We start from the raw sequence: 26,713 nt of genomic DNA on the forward strand, positions 1-26,713 counted from the left end.
GAAAAAGACAATATTTCTACTAAGCTGTTTACATTTCCAATGAAAATGATTATTCCTCTGACACGTTTACACACAGCTCTGCACACTCTGGTTAACGTGCCCTAAAATGTTGTTTATCGTGTCAAAATATGGAGTAGAACAGCTGGAGCTGCTTGTCATTTTGCTTTTTTGCATCAAAATAGTATTTTTTCACGGTTTATTTTTAGCAGCGTAAAAGTCGGTTTTGCAATATATGCACAAATGCAAAAACACGCTGATATCCAAGTTGTTCATAAAGTTTAAAAGCGTGTGTGTTTCTTCATCCAACCAGAAATTTGGGATTTTTTTTTTTGCATGCGTGTCTACCCCACAGCTTTGCAAACTGTTGTCGAGGTGGTTTGTGTACAGTGTATCCATGACAACGCACAGAGCCGATCGTAAACAGACGAGAGGCCTTGTGTCGCAAACTGCAGTGAAAACCCCATTTAAGACGCATATTCTGAATTGGCTGTATTTAATAATACTGGCATCAACATGTCAGAATTGGAAAATGCCAAATTTAGAAAACAGCCTAATTTAGAATATTAAAACGGAGTATGTCGTTTATATGACGAGCATCAAATTCAGAATATTGTCATATTCGGAAGAATGTTGGTGTGGATGTAACCGTAGCCATTGTTTAAAGTGAAGATGAACACACCTGTCCTCTCTCTTTAGCATCTAAGGTCACAGTCTTTTGGCCATGTTTCCTTCCCTTCTGCATGCGTCTCCGTTTTTATTCATCGGAAAAGCACCGGGGAGGGCAAAGAAAGGGTGCACGGAAGAATAAGCTACAGATTTAAAACACTGAAGTTTCAAACTTTGTGCTGTGGGAAGCATCGACTCCATTAAACTTGTTGACCGGATTGAGCGAGCGAGGAAGTGATTATTTGGCAGAGAGCGCAGTACGAGGGACTAGAGTTAGAAAGTCCCACAGAGAGTTATGACAGAAGAGCAAAAAGGAGAACTTGGGAAAATTGAGGAGAAATGGAAAGAAAGTGTTAAGGAGAGCGGGGCAAAACAGCACCGTGTACAAACACAGAACAACACAGGCACATGTTTGTGTTGCCGAAAGCCTCGCGGCGGCAGCAGTTCAGATGTTTTTGAATGGGATTCCTGTTCAAGTTCGGTCATCACTCCTTCCACTATCATTATTATTTGTACCCGGTTGTGGAATTCTTATTTTCTTTAATTTTCTTATTCCGATATGTAATCCTGACCCGGGGCTTATTCAGTCTTTTTCTCACAGGGAAAGCCTGTAGGAAAGCATGGTGCTGCACGTGGAAATGTGACTTTGGCAGAGCCACACACCCACTAGCAGAAATGTATTAGCTCACTCATGGATTTTCTTCTGCTGCAGTGGAACATACGGTTATGTCATACCGAGAGTAAAGTGTGGCCCTTCAGTACATGTGCATCTCGGTGTTTTGTATTTCGCTGGTCTTGACAAAGTTCTGTGTGCTGATGTTTCTCCGCTTTTTCTTTTCTTCTGCCAGTCTCTTCGAGTAACAAAAGCCATATTGTAGCTGTGTTTATTTCTACTCCCAGTGGTGTCTGTCTGAGGCTGGACTCCAAGCCAGGCACTGCTAGGCTCCTGCCTTTCTGGAGCCCCTTTCTTTAAGTGTCTGGGACCGGTTTTGTCTTGTAAGACGGAGTGAGGCCAGTGGACGTGATAAGCGAACATTAATGAGAGTCTGAGCTGAGGAACTTTAGTTTTTCAGGCCGTAGTTTGAGATTTAAGACAGAACTTGATGCTGGAATAAAAATGTTTCCTGTCTTTAAGGGTCCAGTGTTCAGGTTTTAGGGGGTTATATGGCAGCAGTGGAATATCATATAATAAGTATGTTTTCTTTACTGTATAATCACCTGAAAAAATAGAATGATTGTGTTTTTGTTACCTTAGAATGAGCTGTTTATAACTACATCCACCATCTAACACCATCTGTCTACAGTGGCCCAGAATGGCCAATTCAACACTGGCTCTATAGAGCTATTAGAGTTTTATATTTTTGCGTTGGCCACCTGAGTTAGCAGCCCCTCCACAATGAGTCAAACAGCATCAGAAAGCGCCAATTTTTAATATGAAGCTGCTTTATTCTGTGTTTTTACCATTTTATATGGTTCTCACGGTCATGAAATGTTTTGTAGACTTGGAAATGGTAATAAAGTTATATACATTATTTTGGCTATTAATTTAAATATGATCTTAAAAAAACAAAACATATCTGTGCCAAAAATGTTCATTGTATTACTAATTAAAATCTGGTGCTGCGCTGCATGACCGAACAATCATTAGAAATGTCCTTAAAACAAACTTTTGTTTAACAAAAACAAACTTGTCAAAATTATCATCCAAACTAGGGTTGCAGCGACATATTGGTTTCAAGGTACGACTTATTGGCAGTATTGAAAAAACAGCAACTGGCCTTTATTTTGGCTATTGTCTAAAGGGAGTCTTTTTTACAAATATTAATTTTAATTAATTTATTGATTTTTTTAGATTTACAGTCAAACATTTTTCCAACCAAAAATACATGGGTCTGTTTTATTGAAATACTACACTGTAAAATCTGGCAAGTTGATTTAACTTAAAAAGATCTAGAAAACCAATTGCCTTGAAAAATGTAAGAAAATAATAACTATTACTCTTAGGTTATAATCACATCTAATTGTTAAGTGTACTTAAAATTTAGTTACATTTAGTTACATTTACTTAGCAGCAACTTCACAAAATTAAGTAAATACAGCTAAATTCTAACTAAACGTTACAATTAGATATAAAAATAAACAGAAATTAAGATGAATTGTTACATGTACTTAACTTTTTTGGAAAGTAATTGGTAAAAATGTGTGGGAACCCTGGTTTAAATGACTGGATTAATTTGTTTTGGAGAGGAAGAAACCTCTGCAGTCAATTCGGCAATAAACACTGTAGGAATTTTAACCAGGAATTCACATTTAGCACATGGGAGAAGTTTTAACTGGTTGCAATCTGCAATCCTCTCTGGAAGATGCCACTAAATCCTGCACGCTGCTCCTTTAAGACTCTGTTGAAAGCATGTTATTGTATCGGTCGAGATTACAGGGCAGACCGGCACTGTGCAGGGGATTTTAATGCTTTTTAATTGAGCTTTGATGTACATGCTTTGATTACAAACCAGTGTGAGCACAGGAACAGTAGAAGAAAGACTGATAAATCCAGTAGAAGCTGCACTCTTCCTGGAATCTCATGTACAAAGCTGTTTGGTCCCATGATGACATAATTCAGTTTTCTTTTACACGGCAGAGGGTGCTTCCCTTGTGGAAACTCTCTACTCTCGAGCGTTTTGCCAAGAACAGCCACCCCAGCGCTGTTGGTAACCACAGGCAGCTTTCCTCATCCTCCTTAGTGATGAAGTAATTTTAAAATATGGTCAAGGAAAATATGCCTGCCAAATATGAGCATCTCTTCAGCATTTGGGTGGTAGAGGACGGATATCTGCTGTAACTTTGGTTTTCAGTCATGTGTTGGAGGCTGGCAGGAGAGATATTTTAGCACACTGGTCAGCAGGAGAGAACGTGCTGCTGATGTAACTACTATGGTTCAGGAGGAGTACAGCTCACCTCCGAAACGCTGCACCAAACCTTTCTGTGGTCCTGTAGTGGATGAATATCCACACTGTTGTGGTGGTAATTTTTTATATATTTGAAGTACCCCAATGTAACAATAATATTGATTTCAGGTCTCAAATCTTTTTTTTTTCATTTAGAGAAATATAATCAAGCCATAGGTGTATTATAATAAGTATGTGTGAATGTGAAGGGATTGTTCATTAATACCAACGATTAGACAATTGTTTGGCCAGATTTTTAGGTTCTTAAGAATTAATTTCATTTTTAAGGCTATATTAAATCTAAGGTAACCACAAAAGGGAAATTATGAGGGGTTTTTTTAACATCATGATACTGTATGCCTCTTTACTAGATGTTTCCATTATAATGAAATTGGCTGAATTACTCGCTTTTATTGTGAAAATACAATGGTATACAATAGGGAGTTGAAATCCCACATGGGACCATATTTCAGAAAAAATGAGACATATAATTGTTTGAAACTCTATAAGTTGTGCCATGAATAGTGTTGGGCTTGTGGCTCAAAAGTAACGGTATTACTTAACCCATTACTGCCAGCCAACAGTTATTCGTTAAATGGTTCTTTGTTATATCTTCCGTTTCATCCCACAAAGTCGGTAATTGTCCTTCCTCCTCAAAATTAAGACTGAATGTCAGTGTAATCTCCGGTAATCGCAGATGAGGTTAGATAGTTTGCAAATGATCTTTATTGAGCCACAAGCTTCTTTCTTTCGTTCTTTATCACTCGTTGCCTGCTGCTCACAAATAAAATCCCAGTTTTGGTTGTTTAGCCAGTGTAGGGCTGCAGCCATCGTCCGCAGCCACAGAGGGCTCATCTTTGGTCGGCTGTATTTCCACGAGCTTTATGTTGTTGTCCTGTTGGTCTCAGTAGGTGTTTGAGGAGGTTTGAGGTTGTTTTTTTCACTGTGGAAAGTGTCTTGGTGTCATTACCTGGAACAATTATGTTCTTTTCATCTTTTATCCCGACAAAATCAAAGTAATGGGAATATTTCTAGCTGCTGAACGAAAGACTTTCCTTCTTCGAAGCTAGACTGAAGCGTGTATCTACTGCTAGCTCACCTTGCACGACTGAGCTCGCTAACATCACAGCTCAGCCAAAGAAGACGCCGGTAATGTTTCCATCTTGCTCAGTCACGAGCACGATCCTCGTCCACGAGAGTGTGTGGTTGTAGTTTGGCAGAAAGACACATTATTGTTGAGTTCTAAAAGATTTTTTTTCCCCCAAAATATATTTATTGTGGGTTTTTTTGTATTATATTATATAGTAAGAATACAACAGTTACACGTACACACTTGCACCATCGTAAATTAGGGTACAAATTACAAATAACTTGTGTATATATATATAAAGAAACACAAAAAACCCACTCTAAAATAGCCCTTCTGTGTTTACAAAAGCTTTTCAAGTGAGTCTTACATTTTCATCTGCCATGATAGTCATTTATGAATTTTTAATTGTTTCTTCTTTTTTTTTAATTTTCTCTTTTTTCACACATTTTTTTCCCAGTTTTTTTTCTGCTTTGAGCACCATAAGCTGAGTGCCATCTAGTTGCATGTTATTGGACAGAAGGCAAACATCTCGAGGGCCGATATCTCCGGCACTTGGCAACTCAAACTGAAACTATCTCGACTGATAAAAAGCACTTCAGGCAAGAGGAAAAATATGTGTTTTGGATTTTTGGGATGAACTGTCCCTTTAAATATGTTATCTATCAATGTCACTGACAGCAAGGACAGTAGATTTGATGCGCTGTAGTCACGAAAAAATTGCTTCTGACCCGAATTATTTCTCGCCACAAGCCTTGAAGTCACTGTGTCGTTCTGTTCAGGTCATGTCTGTTTGGTACAACAGTGTCAAAGAGGACGTGGTGTTTAAGTCAAACAACATCTGTAGTCAAAGCAGTGAAAAAAGACACTAATATGAGAGGCTGGCAGGGTCGTGTCAAAGAGTCATGTTCTAACAACTCTCAGGGGAGTGACGCTTGACGTACGGTCAGGAGACGAAGAGGCCGTGACCTCTCATGACCCCTTCTCTCCACCAAGAACTTTAACTTTGTGTCCTGGTGGGTCATAGCAGGACTGTTACGTGGGTTTGGGGTGATTTTGTCTGAATGTATGACATAATCGCATAGATTCAGACAGACTCACACCCGCATTCACGTGCGAGGGAAAGTGAGATTACATGTTCCGCTCAGTGAAAACCGGTATCCCCAAAATCCCCCGTTTCCTGCTTGAGTTGAGTGGAATGTCTCCGTTCAAAGGCATTTTTCATTTTTCACGGTGGTGTACCGGCCCTGAGTTTTTTCAGTCTTTCCACTGAGAACGGCTTTGAACCGTCATACAGCCACACACACACACACACACAGATCTACACACACATGCACACGTATGTGATTCAGGGGGTAGTCAGATAAAGAGGATGTGTGTGCTCGTAGTCGTTGTAAAGGTTAAAAGGCGTTCTCTGGGGAACGCAGACCAGATGTCTGTTCATCTGTCTGGAAGATTTGGCAAGAAATTTAACATGTGCTTTTTTTTCTTTTCTTTTTTTTTTTTTTTTTTTTGCTGTTGACATGTACATTGTTGCATCTTTATTTTATTATTAAATGATCACCAACCCTCTCTCCCTCCCTCTCTACAGAATAGTTCGTGATTATCTGAGTGGAGCTCCATTTTCCTCCTACCAGGAGTCCATGTACTTCTCTCGCTTCCTGCAGTGGAAATGGTTGGAGAGGTGGGTAGTCACTGCAGATTACGCACTTAGAAGCACACATGCAAAGCGCTACTTTTTCTACATAAAAATGACACCTTTGATGTAACAGATAGTTGCATCATCCATTCCCCCTTCGTTTGTTTGTAAGAGCAGCACGTTGTTTCATTGAAACATTCAGCACATACTGACCATATAGTGGAAAAAACTACAGATCATTAAGCAAATTATTAATGAATATCATAAAAATAATGACGATAACCTGGGCTGCACAGCATGTTTTTTTATCGTATCATATCAGCATGTTGCAAAAGACTCTGATGTTGCCCTTTAATGTAGTCAGTTTGTATTACAATGCCTGGCAAAAGTGTTTTTCCTGTTTTGTTGCATCACAACCTGTAATTTAAATGGATTTTATTGGGATTTTTTTGTCATGAACCTACACAAAATGGACAACTTTTTGTGAAATGAAAAAAAAAAAACCTATTTTAAAAAATTCTGTAAATGTTAATGATGTTACTGAGATCCATATCTGAATGTTGGTGACATCAGGAGAAACTCAACTAGATCTCAACATTGAAAGGCTTTCCTAAGATAGTGTCATGCAAATTTATTGCGCAAGAGTTTCCAATCCTGCAGATCTGTCTTTGCAGTGACTTTGTATGTAATCTCATTGCGCAAAACACTTGCTTCATGTTTGGTGTGAACACACCATTAGACTAGTGCTGCTGTTTCACTCTGCATGGTTGAAGGAAAAAAGTGTGACGAGATGGGTGGAGACAATAGTGCCAGTGTCAGCACGTCTGCTGTTTGGCAATATTTTAGATAAGAAGGAGAGACCATGTGGTACAAGCAAATGTGAGTCAAGAACTGAGTTCACTTTAATATGTTTATTTATTGCAATTTATATTGTTGTCGCAGTATTCAACATGCCATGCATATCTCATTTTGTGCAGCCCTGATGATAACCTTATCTTAATAAATAGCAGAATACATGTTCACAATAAAGAGAAGTTAAATATTACCGTATACTGTATGTACTGTATATAGAGACTAGACAATGTTTGCACTAAAACACAAAGGTGGTGCTGCCAATCAGCGTTTCTGTTTGAGTTTGTTAATAATTGATGATGCTTTGCATAATGGCTGGGTAACAGAAGCAGGGTGGAAACAGCAGTCATCAGGGAGGATTAATAATATATTAGAGCATTAGTCTGTCTGCGACATCACATGGTCTGAGAGAATGACAAAACCGATCAGTTATTTTATGCCTCTTTATGCCTCTCTCTCTTTATCATTTCTCTCTTTTCTCTTCTTTTCCTCCCTGCAGGCAACCAGTAACCAAAAATACCTTCAGACATTACAGAGTACTAGGAAAAGGTGGATTTGGCGAGGTGAGTGTCACTGCAATCAGGAAGTAATAAATGACTTGTTAATAAAGTTTCTGTGATGGATACTGAGCCAGTGTTATGGTTCCTTGCATAGCAAGTTTGGGAATGAAAAGTTGCAACAAGAAACCTTTAATAGTTTGTTTATGTCTCCACTCTCTTCATGTTGGGTGGAGAAATGGATGTTGTGACATATTAACTTCCATTAGTTACACTTTTTAAAGTGTGTTTTTTGGGGTTTTTTTATGTGCATGTGTGTGTGATCACGTTTCCTCGCTGCTTCTTTTCCAGGTTTGTGCCTGCCAAGTACGTGCCACCGGTAAGATGTACGCCTGTAAAAAGCTGGAAAAGAAAAGAGTGAAGAAAAGAAAAGGTGAAGCAATGGCACTAAACGAAAAACGCATTTTAGAAAAAGTTAACAGTAGTTTTGTAGTAAGTACTACCTTTTTCTTATTCAACCTTTCAACAGAATTGTACTTGTTTTTGTCTGTGAGTGAGTGTGTGTGTGTGTGAGTGTGTATGTGTGAGTGAATGTGTGTGTGTGTGCAGTATGTGAGAGCGTTGTTTGTTGTGGCTCCAGGATCCTGCAAATGAAATTGAATGGTCTGTTTGCAAAGGCTGTCGATCAGCTGTTAAAGACAGTCGCTGTGACTCCAGCTCTGTTTGTTTAATGACGTCTGCACCAGGTGGACGAGCTCGTGAGTCTCTGAGGAGAGAGACGTGATTGGCTAAAAGTACAAAAGAGGGAAGAAAAGAATGACATGATATTGTGATTGTTGACCAGTTGCAGGTAACTGCATACTGCGAGGATGTAAAGAGCAGATAAGAGAGCTTAAATAGAAACAATCAAAACCAAATGCAAATTTCTTTTTGGTAGCAAACCTGTTATTTTGCCTGTGCAAACATGCCAAATTAGATTTCATTTGGAGCCTACTGTCAGCCTGTTATCACCTGTGAATGTATTCTGGTTTGATTGAAATCTGTTTTGCAGCAATGTGATTTTTGAACTGTTTCTATTTTTGTTCTTGATGCAGTGTTTGAGACTCAGATATACAGAGTGATGGTTAGCTATTTGTTTACATGTGCATAGATTTTGAGAAAAAATAACCCACATTTCTCTGCTCTTACTTTAGTCACACATGTTTTAACTGTATGAGTTTAACTTTGGGCTAAAGCCTAAATACAATCATGGACCCTACACACACTCAGCTGAAACTCAACTGAGGCCATGCTAAGGATGTCCGCTCCATCAGTGTTATTTGCAGTGACCTTCGAAACTGAGTCAAAGTTCATCTAAATTCCTTTAAATGTCCAGACATCCTAACAGGTTGAGTTCAATCAATTAGTAGACACGATTTAGAACAAAACACATCTTTAATCAGCTGAAATGTACATTTCAAAGCAGTAACCCGAGCCTGACTGTTAAAACTCTGGTTGGTAACTTAGTTTTTTGTCATATTTGCTGAAACTGGTTACTATATCTACACAATAGTGCACAAGATGTCCCTTGTTCATGTTCCTTTGTCTGCATGTAGTGATTAAAACGGCATAACCCCAACTGATTCTCTAACGCACTTTTCAATCACTGCAGTCAAACAGTCAAATTAGGCATTCTGTCACTGCATTGCCTTTTTTTCACCTCAAATGTTTGCAGAAACATATTTTAGTGTACTGTTTAGCTGTAAGACCAGGGACACGTTCAATCTCAAATCAGTGTTTTGCTGCGGTTTCCAGAGTGAACAACACGTTTGTATTGAACCGTGTGCAAAGAGCTGTAAATACATTTTCTCTTCTTTTAATGGGTATGTCAGAGGTGTTACCCAATCAGAAGCAACATGTATATAAATACATATATATAGTAGATATTTGCTTATTGTACTTTCCCTTTACAGTTTTCCTTTACATTTTACATTTCCTTTGGAAATTCGCAAGCAGCGGTAGATTCTGGCAAATGACGTTGGAAGCAAAACAGATGAACCTGTTTTTTTTTGTTCATACTATCTGTCTCATATAATACTGTGTGGATATAGTGACAATTTCAGCAAATATGACAAAAAGTATTTTTTTATAAAAGTAACCAACTGTAGCTTTACAACAATACTAAGCAGGTTTTTCCACCAAACAATGCATAGAGTCTCAACAGAATTACAAATATAATCCCTCTCAAACATCATTGACTGGAGGTGTGTGGTGGTATATTTTTCTGCAGAGACACTGACCTCTGCCTGTAGTTTTTTTTTGTCTTCTGCTCTTGGGACATTTACGGGCGTGTACCCACAGAGCGCACAGGTGATGTCGGGGCTTTATAAAAAGGTAGTGACCGGAACCCAGACTGTAAGCAGTACGTATCCAAGAAACATAGCACCCAAAAATGCAAATAAAATAAGGCAAAATGCCAAATCAGAGTGAATCTGGGGTTGGCTATTACCTTCACTTTGGCTAGGGAGTGTGTTTATAAACAGTAACTAAAAGTCCTGCATAGCATACCTTTACGGACGTTTCAGATTTCAAAGACAATTCTTAGGAAGCACCAATCAGATAAAGAATATGAAAAAAACTCGCTTCGTCAAAGCTTGTCTTTACGATCACTACATATGGCTAAAACAGCACAAAATGCAGAAAAAGTCCGGGGGGGCAACACTTTCTAAAAGACACATGTCTCATTGTCTTGTCTCTTGCAGACCAACTGCGTTGAGTTTTGTGTAATTTTGTTGTTGTTTTAGCTTCATAATAGAACCAGAAAGCCGTGCAGTGTCCTGCTCCGAGCGTGTGAGCCAGCACAAAAAATAAAAAGAAATCATTACCCTGCCACTGTACCATCATGCCTCAAGCTCTTAATGGTGGCGTAGCTCTTGGCTGATTTTCCTATGGAGGATTTTTATAAATTGAGCCATAGTCATGAGTAAGCGGTGGTTTTTGGCTGGCGCTGTAATGCCAAGCCTGGACGCTTTTTAGGGAGTCACCTAGCTTTTCATTTCTTCCATGCTACACCAAAGCACTGAAGGGCAGAAATTTACAGCTGACAGTCCATTAACATGTAAGACGATACATTATAGGAACAGTTAAAGACCTATGAAATGAGATGGCAGTAACTTCTATGGGTGATAGATTGAATATAAAAGAGTTAGTTTTATTTAATATCTATGATGGCAGTGCATAAAATACGCCTGTAATAAGAAAGGTTGACTTCATTAGCGGATATTTGCTTAAATGTAATACAAGTAGGAGGAGAAGCAATTTGTCAGCTTACAAATTCTAAAATATCTTCACCTCTTATACGTCTCACTGTGTGTATGATGTGTATGTCTATTTTTTTTATATTCTGCCATCACCACTTCTCGTATATGAAAGTGCCTGAATTTTAATCTGAATTTTAATGCATGTTGACATCGGGAGTCAAACGCAGCTGGAAAACTAGTAATGTGTGCCTCTCTTTCCATTTCGTCCAACTTTACTCACAAAAACCTCTCAGGTGCTCCGGGGGGAAAAGAAAACTTAGTTTTGGCTCAGAGTTTCTATAAAAAAAAAATTATTGTTCCAAAGACAAGAAAATTACAGCCGGCGCTTGTGCAACACTCTTGACACAGGAGCGGCTAAAGGGATGAGCATGTTAATTTCTTGTCTGTGTGTACTTTGCATGTGTGTACTTACTGTAGAACACGGTGTTCCACTGTTTGATTGTACAGAACGCAGTTATTGATCCGTAGTACTGTAAGCCGCACTGGAGGGGAGCAGAGTCTCTCCGTGTTCTCCTTTTAGAGCTCATGGTTGTGTTTGAGTTGTACTACGTTTTGGATTAGTCGGTTTCTGATGCAGCATGAGCTATGTTGCACGTCCTTGTTTTGAGTGAGTCATGGTAGGAGCATGTGTATGGGCATGCACGCACGGGAACACACACACACACACACACACACACACACACACACACACACACACACACACACACACACACACACACACACACAGAATCATGTGCCAATCCCAGGTGACAAGAGCAGCAAGTCTGAGGTTCTGTAACAAGCCCACTCCAGCCTCTCTCTCTGTGTGTGTGTGTGTGTGTGTGTGTGTGTGTGTGTGTGTGTGTGTGTGTGTGTGTGTGTGTGTGTGTGTGTGTGCGCATGCGCGTGCGTGTGCGCGCTTGTTCGTTCGTTCGTTCGTTCGTTCTCTGTGCTGCAGGCAGAACTGATGACTCTTCATGTGCCTCTCTACCTACGAGAGCAGCTCTGTTGCCTAGCAACACTGACCAAACAGCAGTAGCAAGGAGAAGAGTCAAGTGCTCTCTCAAACCCCTCATTTCTCTCTCTCTCTCTCTCTCTCTCTTGCTCGCGCTGTTCTTCTTTACCTCTTTTTGATCACTGCATCATACTATTAGTCAATATATACTGCTGGCTTACTGTATGTTTTATCCAATAACCCATCCACATATTCAGTGTGTGGGTGTGTATATTATGTGTATGTGAGACACAGGGCAGGGTGACCCTGTTCTGAAGTCAGTAACGCTGCTTCGTACTGATGCGATCATCTGAAATGTATTGATGATGGTGCAAATATGAAAAAATTGTTTAAAAAAACTGAAACCCTTTTTTCTCCTACACAAGTCAGGCTTCTTTTTTAATGTTTTCTTCATACATGTTTCCTAAAATATAAAATGAAAACATGTTAACATTTGATCACCAAATAACACATAATTTGATTTTTAATCAGATTTAATGGAGCAGGGTGTAAGATTTAAGGGGATTTAGTTGCATCTAGCGGTGAGCGTTGCAGATTGGTACCAGCTGAAACTTCTCCCGGTTTGAACTCCTTCAGTGTTGAGGTCTCCTCCTCCAAAACAAACAGACACGGTGATTTAAAGCGTTAAAAACACTTAATAAATCAGTTTCACGTTACAAATTAGTGTTTCTGCGACAGTGTTAGTTTGTCGCAGACGGGCCGTTAGCGTAGCACCTGTATCGTAGCACTTATTTTGGTTCGTCCGTTCTCGGCTGCTGTAGAAAGACGGCGGGCAACATGGACGACGATCCATTCCCTATGTAATTGGTAATTTGCAATTCATCCATTTAAAAAAGGGACATTAATCCACATTTAAACAAATTTAAATGCACCCGAGTTAGCTTGGGAGCTAACTTTCATCGATAGTCCCTTGCCTGATGCTGAAAGGCATCCTAAAAATAACAGTATGTACAATCGTTAAGATAAACAACATTTAGATAAAAGGGCACACGATATAGGTTAACATGTACAAGTTAAGAATATACAACACTATTTAACAGCATGAGAGGGTAAAATCCAAACAGCAGATGATGCAGGCAAACATGTAGATATAAAGGCTCATTTTAAGGTAGTGAAAACACCAAGATTGTTAATTTCAGGTGATTATACACTAAAGAAAGCATACTTATTATATATTATACTCTGTGTTCTAAATTTATCCTCCTAAATACTACACACTGGACCCTTAAAAGACCATCACAGATTACAACCAACTACCAACTGTAAGCTTCCGAAAATGGTCAAATCATGACACTTTTTTACCGTACAAATACGATAATTATTATACACCTGGAAAAGTTGAGTATTTCTGTGATTTTATTGCACTAGCTTAGATTAGTGGAAATTTTGACTGCACGGTCAAAACATATAGAGCTCCTTTCATTATTTGGAGGCTTTTTGGATCCTTTTATCGTCTTTTTTTAATCTGACTCTGAGCCCAGTGTGAGAACCATTGTTTCGCGGTGCCAAGTTCAATACATTTGTCCATTGCTAATGAATAAACATGATTTTTGGAAGTGTGCACAAGACCGTTTGCTTTGGCTTGTAGTTCATATTTGCGTGTTTGTTTAGGTACAGCATATATACGTGTGTGTGCTGGCCCATAAGAATTTTTCCCATCCCCTCTTGTGGTCAGTCGCTGACTACGGACTCCGCAGCAGATGGGATTCCTCCCGATGGCAGCAACATCCTGCTTGTACACAACATGCACACACACTGTACCCTGCGTGTCACTGACCCACAGGGGAGAGAGGAAGGGGGAGGCCGGTGGGAATGAGGGGAGAGAAGAGAGATAGATGGTGGGATTAGAGGGGTAGGACATGAGGCAGTGGAGTAAGAAGTGGAAAAGAAGTTTCTGTTTTTCCGTATCTGTGATATATCTCTCGTTTTTCTTTGTGTACATTCCTGACATTCCATCTGGGATAATGGATGATTATTTGTGGCATTAAATAAACTAAAATCAAACAATCATGTTCCTCTAGCCATCCCGTCTCTTACCACTGCTCTTCCCTCTTCCTCCTCCCCCCTCTGTCTCTCTTCATGCCCTCTTCTACACTTGTTCCCTCATCTCCCTCGTTCTCCCAAAATTTGCCTCCCTCTCCAGGTTAGTCTAGCATATGCCTATGAGACCAAGGATGCGCTGTGTCTGGTGTTGACCATAATGAATGGCGGCGACTTAAAGTTCCACATCTACAACATGGGCAACTCGGGCTTCGACGAGCAGAGGGCCATCTTCTACGCTGCTGAGATCTGCTGTGGCCTTGAGGACCTGCACCGTGAGAGGATAGTCTACAGGTCAGTTTTGGGGTAGATGGGTAATCAAGCCAAAAAATAAGAGTTATTCTCATCATAGTATTCCTGTTTAGAAGATGATAAGATTACCGTGGGCGGGTCATGTTTCCTGTCCGAAACCCTGGTGCCATCACATATTAAGACGACAGTAAGCATCGAGGCTTTAGGAAAATTTCCAGTGATATTTTTAAGGATCTCTGTCTCTGAGGACCAGTGTCGTGAGTTTGCAGACCCAGAACAACATTATATAAGCTTGTTGTTGTACAAAAGACGTTGCCTACAACTGGCTAGATGTTCAGCCTTTAAAGGGACGCTCCACCGATTTCACACGGGACATTCAAAGAAGCACCGCTCAACCAGTTAAAACAGTTGTATGATGTTTTTTGTGGCTCTAAAGGCGACTGTGCGATATGACGAAATGTATCGTCTGCTGAATAAAAAACGTCTATCATTTCACGTCTGTCTGCGTGGCCGAGGGGGCGTCTACACAAAGCGTGGCACCAAAACAAACAAGCGATACTGAATGTGGAGATTCAGCACAAGACACTGACACCGACTCAAAACGCAGAGGAGCTCATACCCAAAAGAGAGGTTTCCTCTGCATTTGAATGTGGTTTGGGTATGAAAAGTCAGACACAACTAAAAATCGGTGAATATAGGAAAATACTTAATGCATCAGGGCATGCTCCACGTGCGTCATATAAAATGACTTTATCGTAAACATCGAGTATTAATTGTCTTGCTGTTCGTGAGACTTCCTTCAGCGTTAAGTTTCTCCCTCTCTCTCATACAGTTTCTTTGCCACTCAAACATACACACACAAAAAGCAGCAGCAAAAACAAAAGCCAGGTCCTTCAAAACAAAAGCACCAAACATGGGTTCTACTTTGATTTATTTAATTAAAACAATACTGTATTTAACGTTACTATAACAGTACTTTATTTGACTTAATACTTTACTCAATTTAACATTATAACAGCATTTTATGCAACGTAATTCTAACAGTTATTCATGTAACTTTATTTGACGGCAGGAGCTACTTTATGTATAACTGTAGTTCATTTAATAATTTTGTGTTTTGGTACTTCACAGTAGTTTAGTGTTGAGCGGAGCAGCACGTCTTCAAGTGTCCATCCCGGATCTTGTGGAAAGGTGATGTGAGGATTAAATGAAAGATGCTACTCAATTGCATCATGGGAAGTGTAGGATTGGAGATTTTGATGCTCGACCCAAAACTCAAAGTCAGAATATCTCGGCCTTCGATTTTGACCATTATCTTTAAAAAAAAAACTCTCACAAGTGCTCAAACTTTATGAAAGTGCATTCGTAAATCGGTGAAATACCCCTTTAGCCCAAAGACAATAGACAAAGCCCAACAATGTAAGAGGTCCAAAACAATCCATAAAAGAAGTACATGTCAGACTATTTATTCCAGCTCTGGCGTTATGAGGAGTGAGAGTGTTTGCAGTAGAGTAAGATTGGGATGAGTGCAAATGGAAAGTCCTGGATGATGAAGTGTCACTGGATTAATGGTGTACTGACTTCACTGAGGTGTCATGCACCTGTCACACTCAGTGGAGCCTCGGAGTAATGCTAACATAAACACTGATGTTCTTAGTGGACACTCGCACCCACATGCACATGGCCCACGCAGTCATATAAACACACAGTGTTCCCTGATCTCTGCGTGTGTTACAGTAAACTTCACAGATGGCACCGTGGTTGAGCTTGGCATTGGTTAGCAGAGCGTCGCAGTTTTTTAAAATTTTATTTTATAGCTATTTTAAAAAATCCACTTTTTTTGTTTTGCGTTTCAAAAGTTAGATAAGATAATAAATAAAGTTAAATGAAGATGTGGTATGTTAATTTAAAAAAATTAATTTTAAATTTGAGATGAGGTCTACGTATGACACTGAATTTAGGAGCCTTAAATCCTCAGTCACTCAGAGAATAGGAATACAGCTCAGTGAACTGTGAGGCATGATTACAAATAGAGCAAATAAAGATATCCGTGCAGATAAGCCATTTATTAATCCACATGAAAGATTGGAGAAGCACACGGGCAATAAAAGACAATGAAATGTCAACAAAATGACAAGTTAATGAAGACTACAAATATTTATCCAGGATTTTATTATTATATCCTCAAATGTAAGTTCTATTTTTATAAAGCACTGTATCAACTCTCTTTTTTTCCCTCTGCAGGGATTTGAAACCTGAAAACATCCTTCTGGATGATCGTGGTATGTTCCTTGTTTTTCTTCTTCTTCTGATATAACCCATATTTCACAGGGTACAAGACACACTAACAGTTTGTTACTAGTCTGCTTTATAATGCGTAAGCAGCAGAACGTCTGCGAGTCTTTCACGGGCTTAAAAGTTCTTCACATCACGCTCTCTCCTCTCCCTCTGAGTCAGACTCCCATATTATCTTTTCTCTGTAACACAGTCTTATCTTGAAATAGAGGAATCTCCTTCGTGTCTCTCTCTCACGCTCGTATTCACAAGAGATCGTTTTAGTGTAACATGACTATTGTAAGGACACTATGCCTTTGACCTTTGCACTTCAATTGATTTTGATATATGTTGCGTACATTTGATTCAAGTATATCCACTCAGTATGATCTCAGTTATTATTTTTGGGTTTTTTTTTCAGGGCACATCCGAATTTCAGACCTGGGCCTTGCAGTTCAAATCCCTGAAGGAGAGACGATACGAGGGAGAGTGGGCACTGTTGGATACATGGGTAAGAGTTTGGCTAACTCTGATCTCTACCTCCTCCTTCAGTCCTGCAACCTTTCCCTCATCTTATCTGTACAATATCAGCTCTCAACCCTTCTTATTCTAATAATAATAATAATCATAATAATAATAATAATAATAATAATAATAATATTATTATAAAAAAGTAATTCCCACAGCACTTAAAATCTAATATATACACACACATATACATGTACATATACATATGCATACATACACACACACACACACACACACACACACACACACACACACACACACACACATATATATATACACACACTTCCATCCATGTAGACATTTACACATATGAACTTCAGTTAAGGGACAGCTGACCCCCAAATCAAAGATACATATTTTTCCCTAAAAAGTGGGTTGGCTGAGGAGTGCTACTTCATAAATGTAAACAGGTGCTCTTTGGATTCGAGGACATACGTGACCAAAAAAGGATGGCGAGGTTAAATAGCCTTTAATAGACAGAAGTAGCATCTGTGCGGTTCAGCTCAAACTGCCCCGATCAAGACTGAGAGTCGAAACGCCTGGTCGCTAACAACTTCTATTAAAGGCTTTTTAGCTTTTGCCAAGCAGTGTGGCTCATTTTTTTTGTTGTTGTTTATGACTTATTGAGTAAAAAGGACACTGCTTGTGGTGCTCACAGTGCCAAAAACTAATTTTGAGCATGAGCCTCTCATCCATGTGTAGATGCAGCTTCGTGGTGGTTGGCAGGTGTAGTTCTGTATAAAGAAAGTAGTTCCTGCATGAAACTGCTCACAACAAGGTCTGCAGAATATCTTGAGTAACTGAGTAATGTTGATTTTTTTTAACATATTTTTTGGTTCTTTGAGCACCAAAAGTCGAGTGCCATCTAGTGCCATTATTTTGGAGAGAAGGCAGACATCTCTACAGCTGATTTCTCCAACACTCGGCCACTCACACCAAAACAATGTAGACTGATAAATAGCACTACAGCTAAGAGTAAAAATATGTATTTCTTATTTTGGGGTGAACTGTCCCTTTCACCGTCTCCATTCCACTTGATTCAGATTGTAACCCTCGCTCTCAGATTTCCTGTGTTGTCACCTGAACTGACCTCTTTGCTCCCTGCCGCCTTTCTCCTCCCTCAGCTCCCGAGGTGATCCAGAACGAGAGCTACACCTTCAGCCCGGACTGGTGGGGACTGGGCTGCCTGATCTTTGAGATGATTCAGGGCCAGTCGCCCTTCCGCAAGCGCAAGGAGCGTGTCAAGCGGGAGGAGGTGGACAGACGAGTGCGCGAGGACCAGGAGGAGTACTCTGATAAGTTCGCGGAGGAGGCGAAGGACATCTGCAGACAGGTGAGAGAGCGAGGAGACAGAGGTGACAGATGGCTGGGATTAGAAAAAGGGACAAAGGGAGGAGAGCACATTAACAACATTCTTTGAGACTCGTGTGACACGAGGACATGGACGGATGAGGCTGAGGAGACGGTGGAATGAGTGTTCAGGTACACACTGTCAAACCACCTGGTGATGATTTCAGGTCAATATAAGCATAAACTTAAAGCTGATGTCTTCATAAATTACATGAGGAGGTTAAATATCACTGCAATAACAGCCTTTATTAGTGTAATAAGTAGCTGTCTTAATAGGTGAGCACTGTTTATGATCTGCCACTCAATGAGTCGACTCTGCGACACATGAAAAGAGGAAGTTTCACAGTGAGATATTAGAAAAAACATATATTTCCTGTTTCAGGTTCGTTTAAAATAAGAATAATGATTAAAAAAATGTATACATAGTTTTTACCTTGCTGAAAAGTGCAGATTTTTAGAATAAGACATTTTTTACTGGACATGTTTTGCAATTTCACAGAAGAACAAAATGTTCTAATGTTATATAATAATTTTGCTCAAGATCCACCCATCTTTTTTTTAGTATGTCCTCTTGTCCTGTTCAGAGTTGTTAATCCCTACATACCATTATTTTATATCGGCAGATTCCTAGTTATTGCCTCGTTTTCTCAGGGTGTCTGTAAGCCCTCAAAAAGTCTTAAATTGTCTTAAAATAGAAATATTAGGCCTTTAAAGTCATTAAACATTCCTAAATTTGATTTTTTTAGGTGTTAATTGCCATTTAATCTAGTTTCATTTATCTATCTTTTCATTCCTTTGCATCAAAATGAGTCAACTCTTTTGTGTGAAAGTCACATTTCTGATTTCGTAAATCTTTTAACTACACTGACTCTTATATTTATGTTATACTTGCACTTACCTGTTGGCAAAATGTAGACGAACCTAACTCGCTGCTACTTACCTGTATACTTAGCTGAAATGGTTGAATAAGAAAAAGACAATTTGTCCAAAAATCTGTCAAATTATCTTAAAATGGCCTTCAAAACAACATTAAATTTAAGTATCTGATACCTGTAGACATCATTATTCTGTTTTGGTTGTTAGTGTTAATGCAGAAAAATTTAACTATCTCTCCACTGGATGTTTTGTTGAAGAATACACCGTATTTCTGAACACATTTAGTAAAAACCTGGAACAAACTGACAAACTACAATCTTTTAAAGTTAGCAAAGTTGTTGGCAAACAGTTAATTACACATTCAGCATTATTCAGACATGTCTACAGCCGATATCTCCAACACTCGAAAAATCACACAAAGACAATCTGGATTGATAAATAGCACTACAGGAAAGACTAAAGATTTTTGTCTGTGGTGAACTTTCCCTTTAAGGAGATGAGATCTTTATTATAACTGGATATGAAATCTTCCCATCTGTCTTCCCCCTCCTGTGTTTCACAATATCACCGTTTTGCAAGAGGGAGCCAGTGAGCTGCTTTTCCTCTGAGCAGGAGGGGACCGGACGTTTATTTGTGTGACGCGGTGGAACATTCTGACCCGAGGTTCAGCAAAATCAAAGAATCCCCGGGGAGCAGAGGAGGAGAGGAGGGGCAGGGAGAAGAAAGGTTTCAGCAAGAAACGGGAGAAAGATAATAAGGAAAGGGGAGAACAGTCTCTGCCATGAGATGTCTATTACCGCAGCTCAAAATAGACAAGCGATCCAAGTCGTCAGGAGCAAAAAGTGACAGTCTGCTTTGAACTCGGGTGCATGTTGGGCAAGAGTTGCGCAAAAATGAGAAACAATGAGGAACTAGAGTGAAAGTGGTGAGAAAGCGAGAAGCTATTGTGTTGATTGTGAAATCTGCCAGCTTTTGGGTGACAACAGGACCAGTGAAAGTGTCCACTGGTAGCCGAAACACTAAACAGCACTCATCCACTTCATCAGCCTGCCGTACTGTAGGTGGTGTGCTGGTAATATTATCCAGGAGCTCTCGTAGAGACGGCGATGGCGCTCTCTAATTTCTATCCATGATGGTGTTGCATTAACCCCTGAGTGCGTGGATTTGTGTTGGTCTTTATTAGATTACATTGGGTCAGATTCATAAAGGCAAGAGGATTATATGCAAACTACGACCATGTGCATGTTTTGTATATATTGCACGAGAGGGATTAGTCAAACTGTCGAGCCGACATCACAGGAGCCCTCCCTCCCCTTCTGTGGGATTTATGATTAAGAAGCTGGCTTAAAAGGCAGCTTGGTTTGTGTTTTTTGGGAGAAATTTAAAATACATTAAGCTATAATTTATCTTCCAAAGCCACTTTGACAAACACACACATCTTAAGAGAGTTGCAATGTTTAATCATCTCCTTCTCTTCCTCTTCCTCCCGCTGCGTGTCAGCTCCTGGCTAAAGACCCCAAGGAGCGGCTGGGTTGTCAGGGCCGAGGGGCCATCGAGGTGAAGCAGCACCCCATCTTCAGAAACATCAACTTCAAACGGCTGGAGGCCAACATGCTGGACCCCCCCTTCAGCCCCGATGTACGTACAACACACACACTCACACACACACTCGGTGCATACAGGCTCGATTCACAGCTTGCAGCCTGAAACTTCTGCGAGCTGAAAATCAGCATACAGGAAATACCATTGTCACAAGTAAACAAACACTTCCAGTATAAGCTAGTTATCATGCTAGCTAGTGGGGGTGGTGAGAGGCAGGCGTGTGATTTCAGTGTTGTCGTTTGAATTCCCAAACTGACGGAGTGGAAAACTTATAGCAACTTACACGGGGTTCCCCGTCTTATGGTTATCATCACTAATGTGGGAAACTGGGGTTGGCTGGCACACAGCTCCGATCCTTTGAAGGTCACAGAAACAATATGTAACGCACAAAAAATTTGCTTTCTTCACCACTCATCTACTGTGTTGAAACATCTGATAATAACTAACTTTTTTGCAATGGTGGAGGAAGTGTTCAGTTCCTTTATATAAGTACTAAAACCACACTGTATAAATACTCTGTTATAAGTAGAAGTCCGGCATTGAGAATGTTACTCATGTAAAAGTAAGCATAGACAGGAAAGAGGACTAAAAGTATGAAAAATTAAGGTAGCTATTGCAGAAAACACCAAATGTATTAGAAAAGAAAAAAAATAGTTGCCATAGTTTTCTGTCGATCAGCTGAATGGCTAAAAGGCCAGACAACTCTCGTCCCCCATTCTGCAATCGTACCTTTAAAACAGATCGGCATGATGGAATAACGACACGATTTTCCCGCCTTGAACAGGCAGTGTGAAAGGGGCTTATAGAATTTGCCCTGTCATGGGGCTAGTTGCCATGATTTTACAACTTGACTTCAATCACAATTTCCTAATTTTAGAAAACATCTGTGTATATAAAAATATTTATTCATAGCTAATACCTGAAACCTTTCATTCTGTCTCATTTTATTTATTTATTCTCTTTCTTTTATGTTGGGAGGTGAGGGTGGGATGGGGGTATTTGATCTGTTGTGAAGTAAGTTTAGATGACATGTTGACTGTTGTGCAAAAAAACATCAGAAATAAATTGTCCAAAAAAAGAGCAGTCTGACATAAATTTTGTCAGAGAAAGGTGGCAGAGAATGAAAAGTGTGCCAACTTGCCCCGGTCTCCCCTACCCCCAGAGTGCTTGTGAACAGCAGAAGGCTGTTGTGATGTTAGGAAACTCTCAAGTGTGAGTATGTGTAACACAGATCACTACCTTCCCTCAATAAATGTGTCAAAAACACTGTTAGCTTTTATTGTTTGCCGCATGCATAGATTTTTGCCTACGAGAACAAAGCTGTTCACACAGAGAGTCGGTACATTTTCAGTGTCATAAATATCCCCGGGTAAGGGAGAGTGACTGACCGGAGAGGTTAAATCAATAGTTGAAAGTAGATAGTGCTATCTGTGTTTCTATTTTGGGCTATTCGGGTCAGTAGAGCCTCGCTGAGGAAAACAGAGCAGCAGAGAGTCCTCAGGCGCGTGACGACTTCCAGCAAAATAATCATCTGACTTCAAGTATTTTAGGATTCTCCCTTTGATCCAGAGCAAATTCACTTTTCACGCTTGTCTCTTTTCTGTCTCTGTCTCAGCCGCGGGCCGTGTACTGTAAAGACGTCCTGGACATCGAGCAGTTCTCCACTGTAAAAGGCGTGAACCTTGACCCCACAGATGACGACTTCTACCACAAGTTTGTCACAGGCAGTGTCTCCATCCCGTGGCAGAACGAGGTACTGCGGGCACAGACTGCTGAGATGATGTCATCGTTCAGTCTCACAGCACATACAAACGCAGTACAGCAGTGTGACATAGAAATACCTGTATTAATGAAGAACACCTGCCTTTTTTCACTACGGTAAAGACTCAGTTAACAGAGATGCTTTTAAATGTAAAAAATGCCAGTGAATGACTCAAGTTCCTGAATATGTATGAGACGAGGTGTGGAGGTGTTCATTTACATCCCAAATGCCTAAACCAGATGGAAACTCAAACAGCCACCTGTAGAGAGCCTCGCGTTATAAATAATCGGCACCCGCCCTGACGCTGACGCACGGACCTTTTTGTTAGCGGGGTTGATAACTCGACCTCTCGTTCTTTGTAGATGATCGAGATGGAGTGCTTCAAAGAAATCAACGTCTACGAGACTGACGGGACGCTGTGCTCAGATCTGGACGTGAACCGGCCTAATCCTCCACCAAAGAGAGGCTTCTTCTACCGCCTGTTCAGAAGAGAGGCAAGTGCTAGTGCTCCGGCAACTGTCCGAGGGGGTGGGGGCTAAGGTACTTCTTCTCTTCCTTCTTTCCTTTTTTCTTTTCCTTCCAGGCCTTGTTCAAACTCAACGTTTAAAAACGTTACCCCCGAACCTCCATGACATTTGAATGTTCAATTTGTTTACAGTTAAATCAGCCCTAGTTGAAGTTGGTTAGGATAAGGCCTCTCTTTTTACTTTTCTTTTCCTTTGCGTCTTCTTTTCTGTATTTGTTGCTGTGCTACTTTGTCTCAGAAGTTCTAACAGAAGGGTTTTTTGGGGGGGTATTGGTATCAAGCTTAGCTTTGCTTTTAAATGTCCAGTGTGTAAAATTTGGGGGCATTTAGTAGGATCCAGCAGTGAGGGCTGCAGATTACAACCAGTTGAAACTCCTCCCAGTTTGATTTCCTTTGTTTTTTTTGGGAGCCGAATTATTCAAAGAGGTCTCTTAGCTTCCAAAACAAACAGATCGGGTGTTTAAAACGGTTTGAAACACTGAATAAAGCAGTTTCAAGTTAAAAATCAGTGTTTCTCTAATGCTGTTTGGCATGTCGCAGATGGGCTGCTAGCCCAGCACCTGATAATGTGAGCTCACCTTTTTTCTCTGATAACCTAAGATCCAGACGCTCAGGAGGTTCTCAACAGGAGCCAAATATCTGCAGAGGTCTCTGAGCTAGTGGTTAAAACCAGTAAAAAACACAGAATAAAGCAGTTTCACCATTAAAGAAATATGTGTTTTTCTACTGCTTGTTGCAAAGGCACTACTGTCCATTAGTGTCTGTGCTGTGGCTGATGTGAAAATGCAAATGGCCCAATCCAGATCCAGTGATTATATACTAAAGAAAACACAATTATTATATTATAGTCCATTTCTGCCAATTTATCACCCTGAATTTTACACACTTGACCTTTAATATCACATAATGTTTGTCAGTAGTGAAAAAAATATTCTCACATCTTTAATTGGTTGCAGGGGGGCTACTCAGCCAACAGGTTGTCTCCACTAACTTTCAGCTGTCATTTATCGCAGAGACTTTTAATTTTGTTCAGTATTTGGGTTTCAAGGGTGTATACCAATGAAAAAAATGACATGTCCCGCTCACTTCTTAAGACCCGACTTTTATACTTTCAGTTTGATTTTCTTCTTAAAATCACTCTGAATAGAGACATCTTACTGGGAAAATGTAAGACAAGTTAAATAATACGTTTTAAGGAAGCAGTTAGTGCTTTGTGGACATTTCTTGCCCTGAAACATTTAGAGACAAAGCGACAGTTTAATTGTTGAATCTTAACGAATAAGCTGTTGAAATGTTACAGACACTCTATAAAATACCCAAATAAAGCCTTCCAGTTTAAAGTACAGTTTTACAGGAGGCACATTATAATCCCAGTTTGTTAACTGCTACCTTTGCTTCAGCTGCATGTCTTAAGTTATTTTTTAACGTCTGTACGCCAGCCTCGGATGCGGTTGGTGTCAAGGTCGGTGTTTCGGGAGAATGTCACATCATCTCGCACATGTGAGATGGTGAAAGTTGCTAATTTTAGTGACACATCCTCACTTCTGGTTCCTCCCAGGTCTGTTTTAAGAGCGGTTACAGTGACGACGAGATCGAAGAGCCCTCGCGACTTTAAACCACTCCCTCCACCTGCCCCCCTCCCCCCCCCTCGCCGCTGAACTTCACCACAAACTCCAACCGAGCGCAAATCTTAGGAACTCAGTGAATGTTGACCTGTATTTATGAGCTGTATTAAAAGTGTATTATAATTAAAGAAAAAAGTATGAGTTTAAAGATTTTGTACATTTGTACTTGAATTTATGTCTAGATGTATATTTTCACTAAAGGTTGTATTGTACAAAAAGCCATAAAAGTACCACTTGAATGCATACATTACGTTTTTATTTCCTTTTTATTTTCTTTTGGAGTGAGTATGGATAATGTGTATTGGGGAGGGTTTTTTTTTTAAGAAGCACAGTACCAGTAGTTTGTTGTTTTTTTTCAATGTAGCATAAAGCCTTTTTTTGTTTTTATATGTGCTGTATGTTTGTCATTGATTTGGTGACGTGTTGTTAGCACATCAGATCCACCCGGTTCCCAAATTAACCCTCTGCACCCCTCGAAGTTCAGGTAGATGTGAACGATATGGGGGAAAATAAATCCAGTCTAACGTTGCTGTGTTGATGCTATGCTGCTTTAGCCTTCCCAAATGTTTCCCAGATCTCCACCTTCCCCTTTAGTTTTAATTTTCGGAGGTGATAATCCTTCCTCCAGCCCAGTCAGGCAGGTCGCTCTGGACTAAACAACGTGTTTTAAACCGTGTTCGAGGTGCCTGTATCGACTCAATTCTAGTACAGATGACATGAAATTATTTCTGACAATTTTTCAATCAGCATGTGCAACAATTAGTATATTTAAAGGAGGCTTTTTTGGTAAAATAAAGCCTGATAATTATTATTCCTGGACCTCTTCAGAAATCTCTCTTGAACTGCGAAAGGCTCAGATCCTTTATTTGCGACGCCAGAGTGAGTTTCCTTCGGGAGCACAGCTGTTAAGTAAATGTCTGTTACATTTTTCACTCAGGCAAAACTGTTTTTTATCTTTACTCCTCTTTCTTTTGTTGTTCCACCTATCTTTCATTAGTCCGGTAATTATAAACCTGTTTGATGTGCCGAGCAGAAATCCTTTCCTCTTCACTGTCCTGTTACTAACAATAACCTTTAAGAGCTACTTTAACCCTTTGAAACCTGAGCAGTTTGGTTTGATTTGTGTCGAAGTCATGGGGAGAAAGGCAATGAGCAACTTAACAGCTCACGTCCCAAAAAAAATAGCAGGAAATTAGTTTTACAGTTATAAGAAAATTTGAATTTTTTTCAGATGTTAACATTATATATATATTTTTTTCTGTAACATAACGTAATTTTTTGATCATTTTCTAATAATTGTCCCCCCTTTTTAGAACTAATGTTATTAGTAACATGTTACAAGAAAATGACCTAAAAAAATAAGCAAACAAACAAACAATAAATGACCCCAACAATGCAGAAAATTAAAAATATATGTTTACATTTTTTTCTTTAAAATAATCTTAAAGGTTTCATTTTTTGACATTTTTTTCCAAGTTTTTTAGTAACAGTCTTATAACCCCCCCCCCATTTTTATGGGACATTTATTGTCAAGTTGGTCATTACCTTTTCCCCCATGTTTTTGAAAGAAATCAAACACATTTTTAAATCTGAATGCAGCACAAGAAAACTAGATTTTAAAAGTTTAAAGATTTTAGAAGTTAAAAGTACTGAAACAAATTTTGTTGCAAGTAACCGGACAGTCCAAGGGAATTCCCCTCTCTTACCTTTGGACATTGTCCTCCTGCACATCTGTCTACAGCTTTTTTATGATGTGCATAAGCCTCCACGTTCTAGTTTTTTTTAACTAATCCTTTCCCGTGAATATTCTGCTAATTTTCCCCCATATTTCTAGTTTACCTGAAAGCGTAGGACAGGTCAACCGGAGAATGAGCATAGAGACAGATGACGATGGCGCTG

At 39.7% G+C, this 26,713-nt stretch overlaps 1 protein-coding gene across 1 annotated transcript in view; it reads left to right on the forward strand.

Moving 5' to 3' along the window:
• The window catches only part of grk4 (G protein-coupled receptor kinase 4), a 60,869-nt gene extending 34,898 nt beyond the window's left edge, over positions 1 to 25,971 (forward strand). Inside the window, exons 6-16 of the mRNA XM_042484798.1 lie at positions 6,290 to 6,382; positions 7,689 to 7,752; positions 8,038 to 8,178; positions 14,123 to 14,313; positions 16,516 to 16,553; positions 16,967 to 17,056; positions 18,198 to 18,406; positions 20,800 to 20,937; positions 22,517 to 22,654; positions 23,026 to 23,157; positions 24,748 to 25,971. Coding sequence (XP_042340732.1) covers positions 6,290 to 6,382; positions 7,689 to 7,752; positions 8,038 to 8,178; positions 14,123 to 14,313; positions 16,516 to 16,553; positions 16,967 to 17,056; positions 18,198 to 18,406; positions 20,800 to 20,937; positions 22,517 to 22,654; positions 23,026 to 23,157; positions 24,748 to 24,804 — 1,291 coding nt within the window. The 3' untranslated portion in view covers positions 24,805 to 25,971. The remainder of the gene's footprint in view (positions 1 to 6,289; positions 6,383 to 7,688; positions 7,753 to 8,037; positions 8,179 to 14,122; positions 14,314 to 16,515; positions 16,554 to 16,966; positions 17,057 to 18,197; positions 18,407 to 20,799; positions 20,938 to 22,516; positions 22,655 to 23,025; positions 23,158 to 24,747) is intronic.
• Positions 25,972 to 26,713: the final 742 nt, after the last annotated feature.

Source organism: Plectropomus leopardus, chromosome 4 (genome assembly GCF_008729295.1).
Source record: "Plectropomus leopardus isolate mb chromosome 4, YSFRI_Pleo_2.0, whole genome shotgun sequence".
In the NCBI taxonomy this organism is placed as follows: Eukaryota; Metazoa; Chordata; class Actinopteri; order Perciformes; family Serranidae; genus Plectropomus; species Plectropomus leopardus.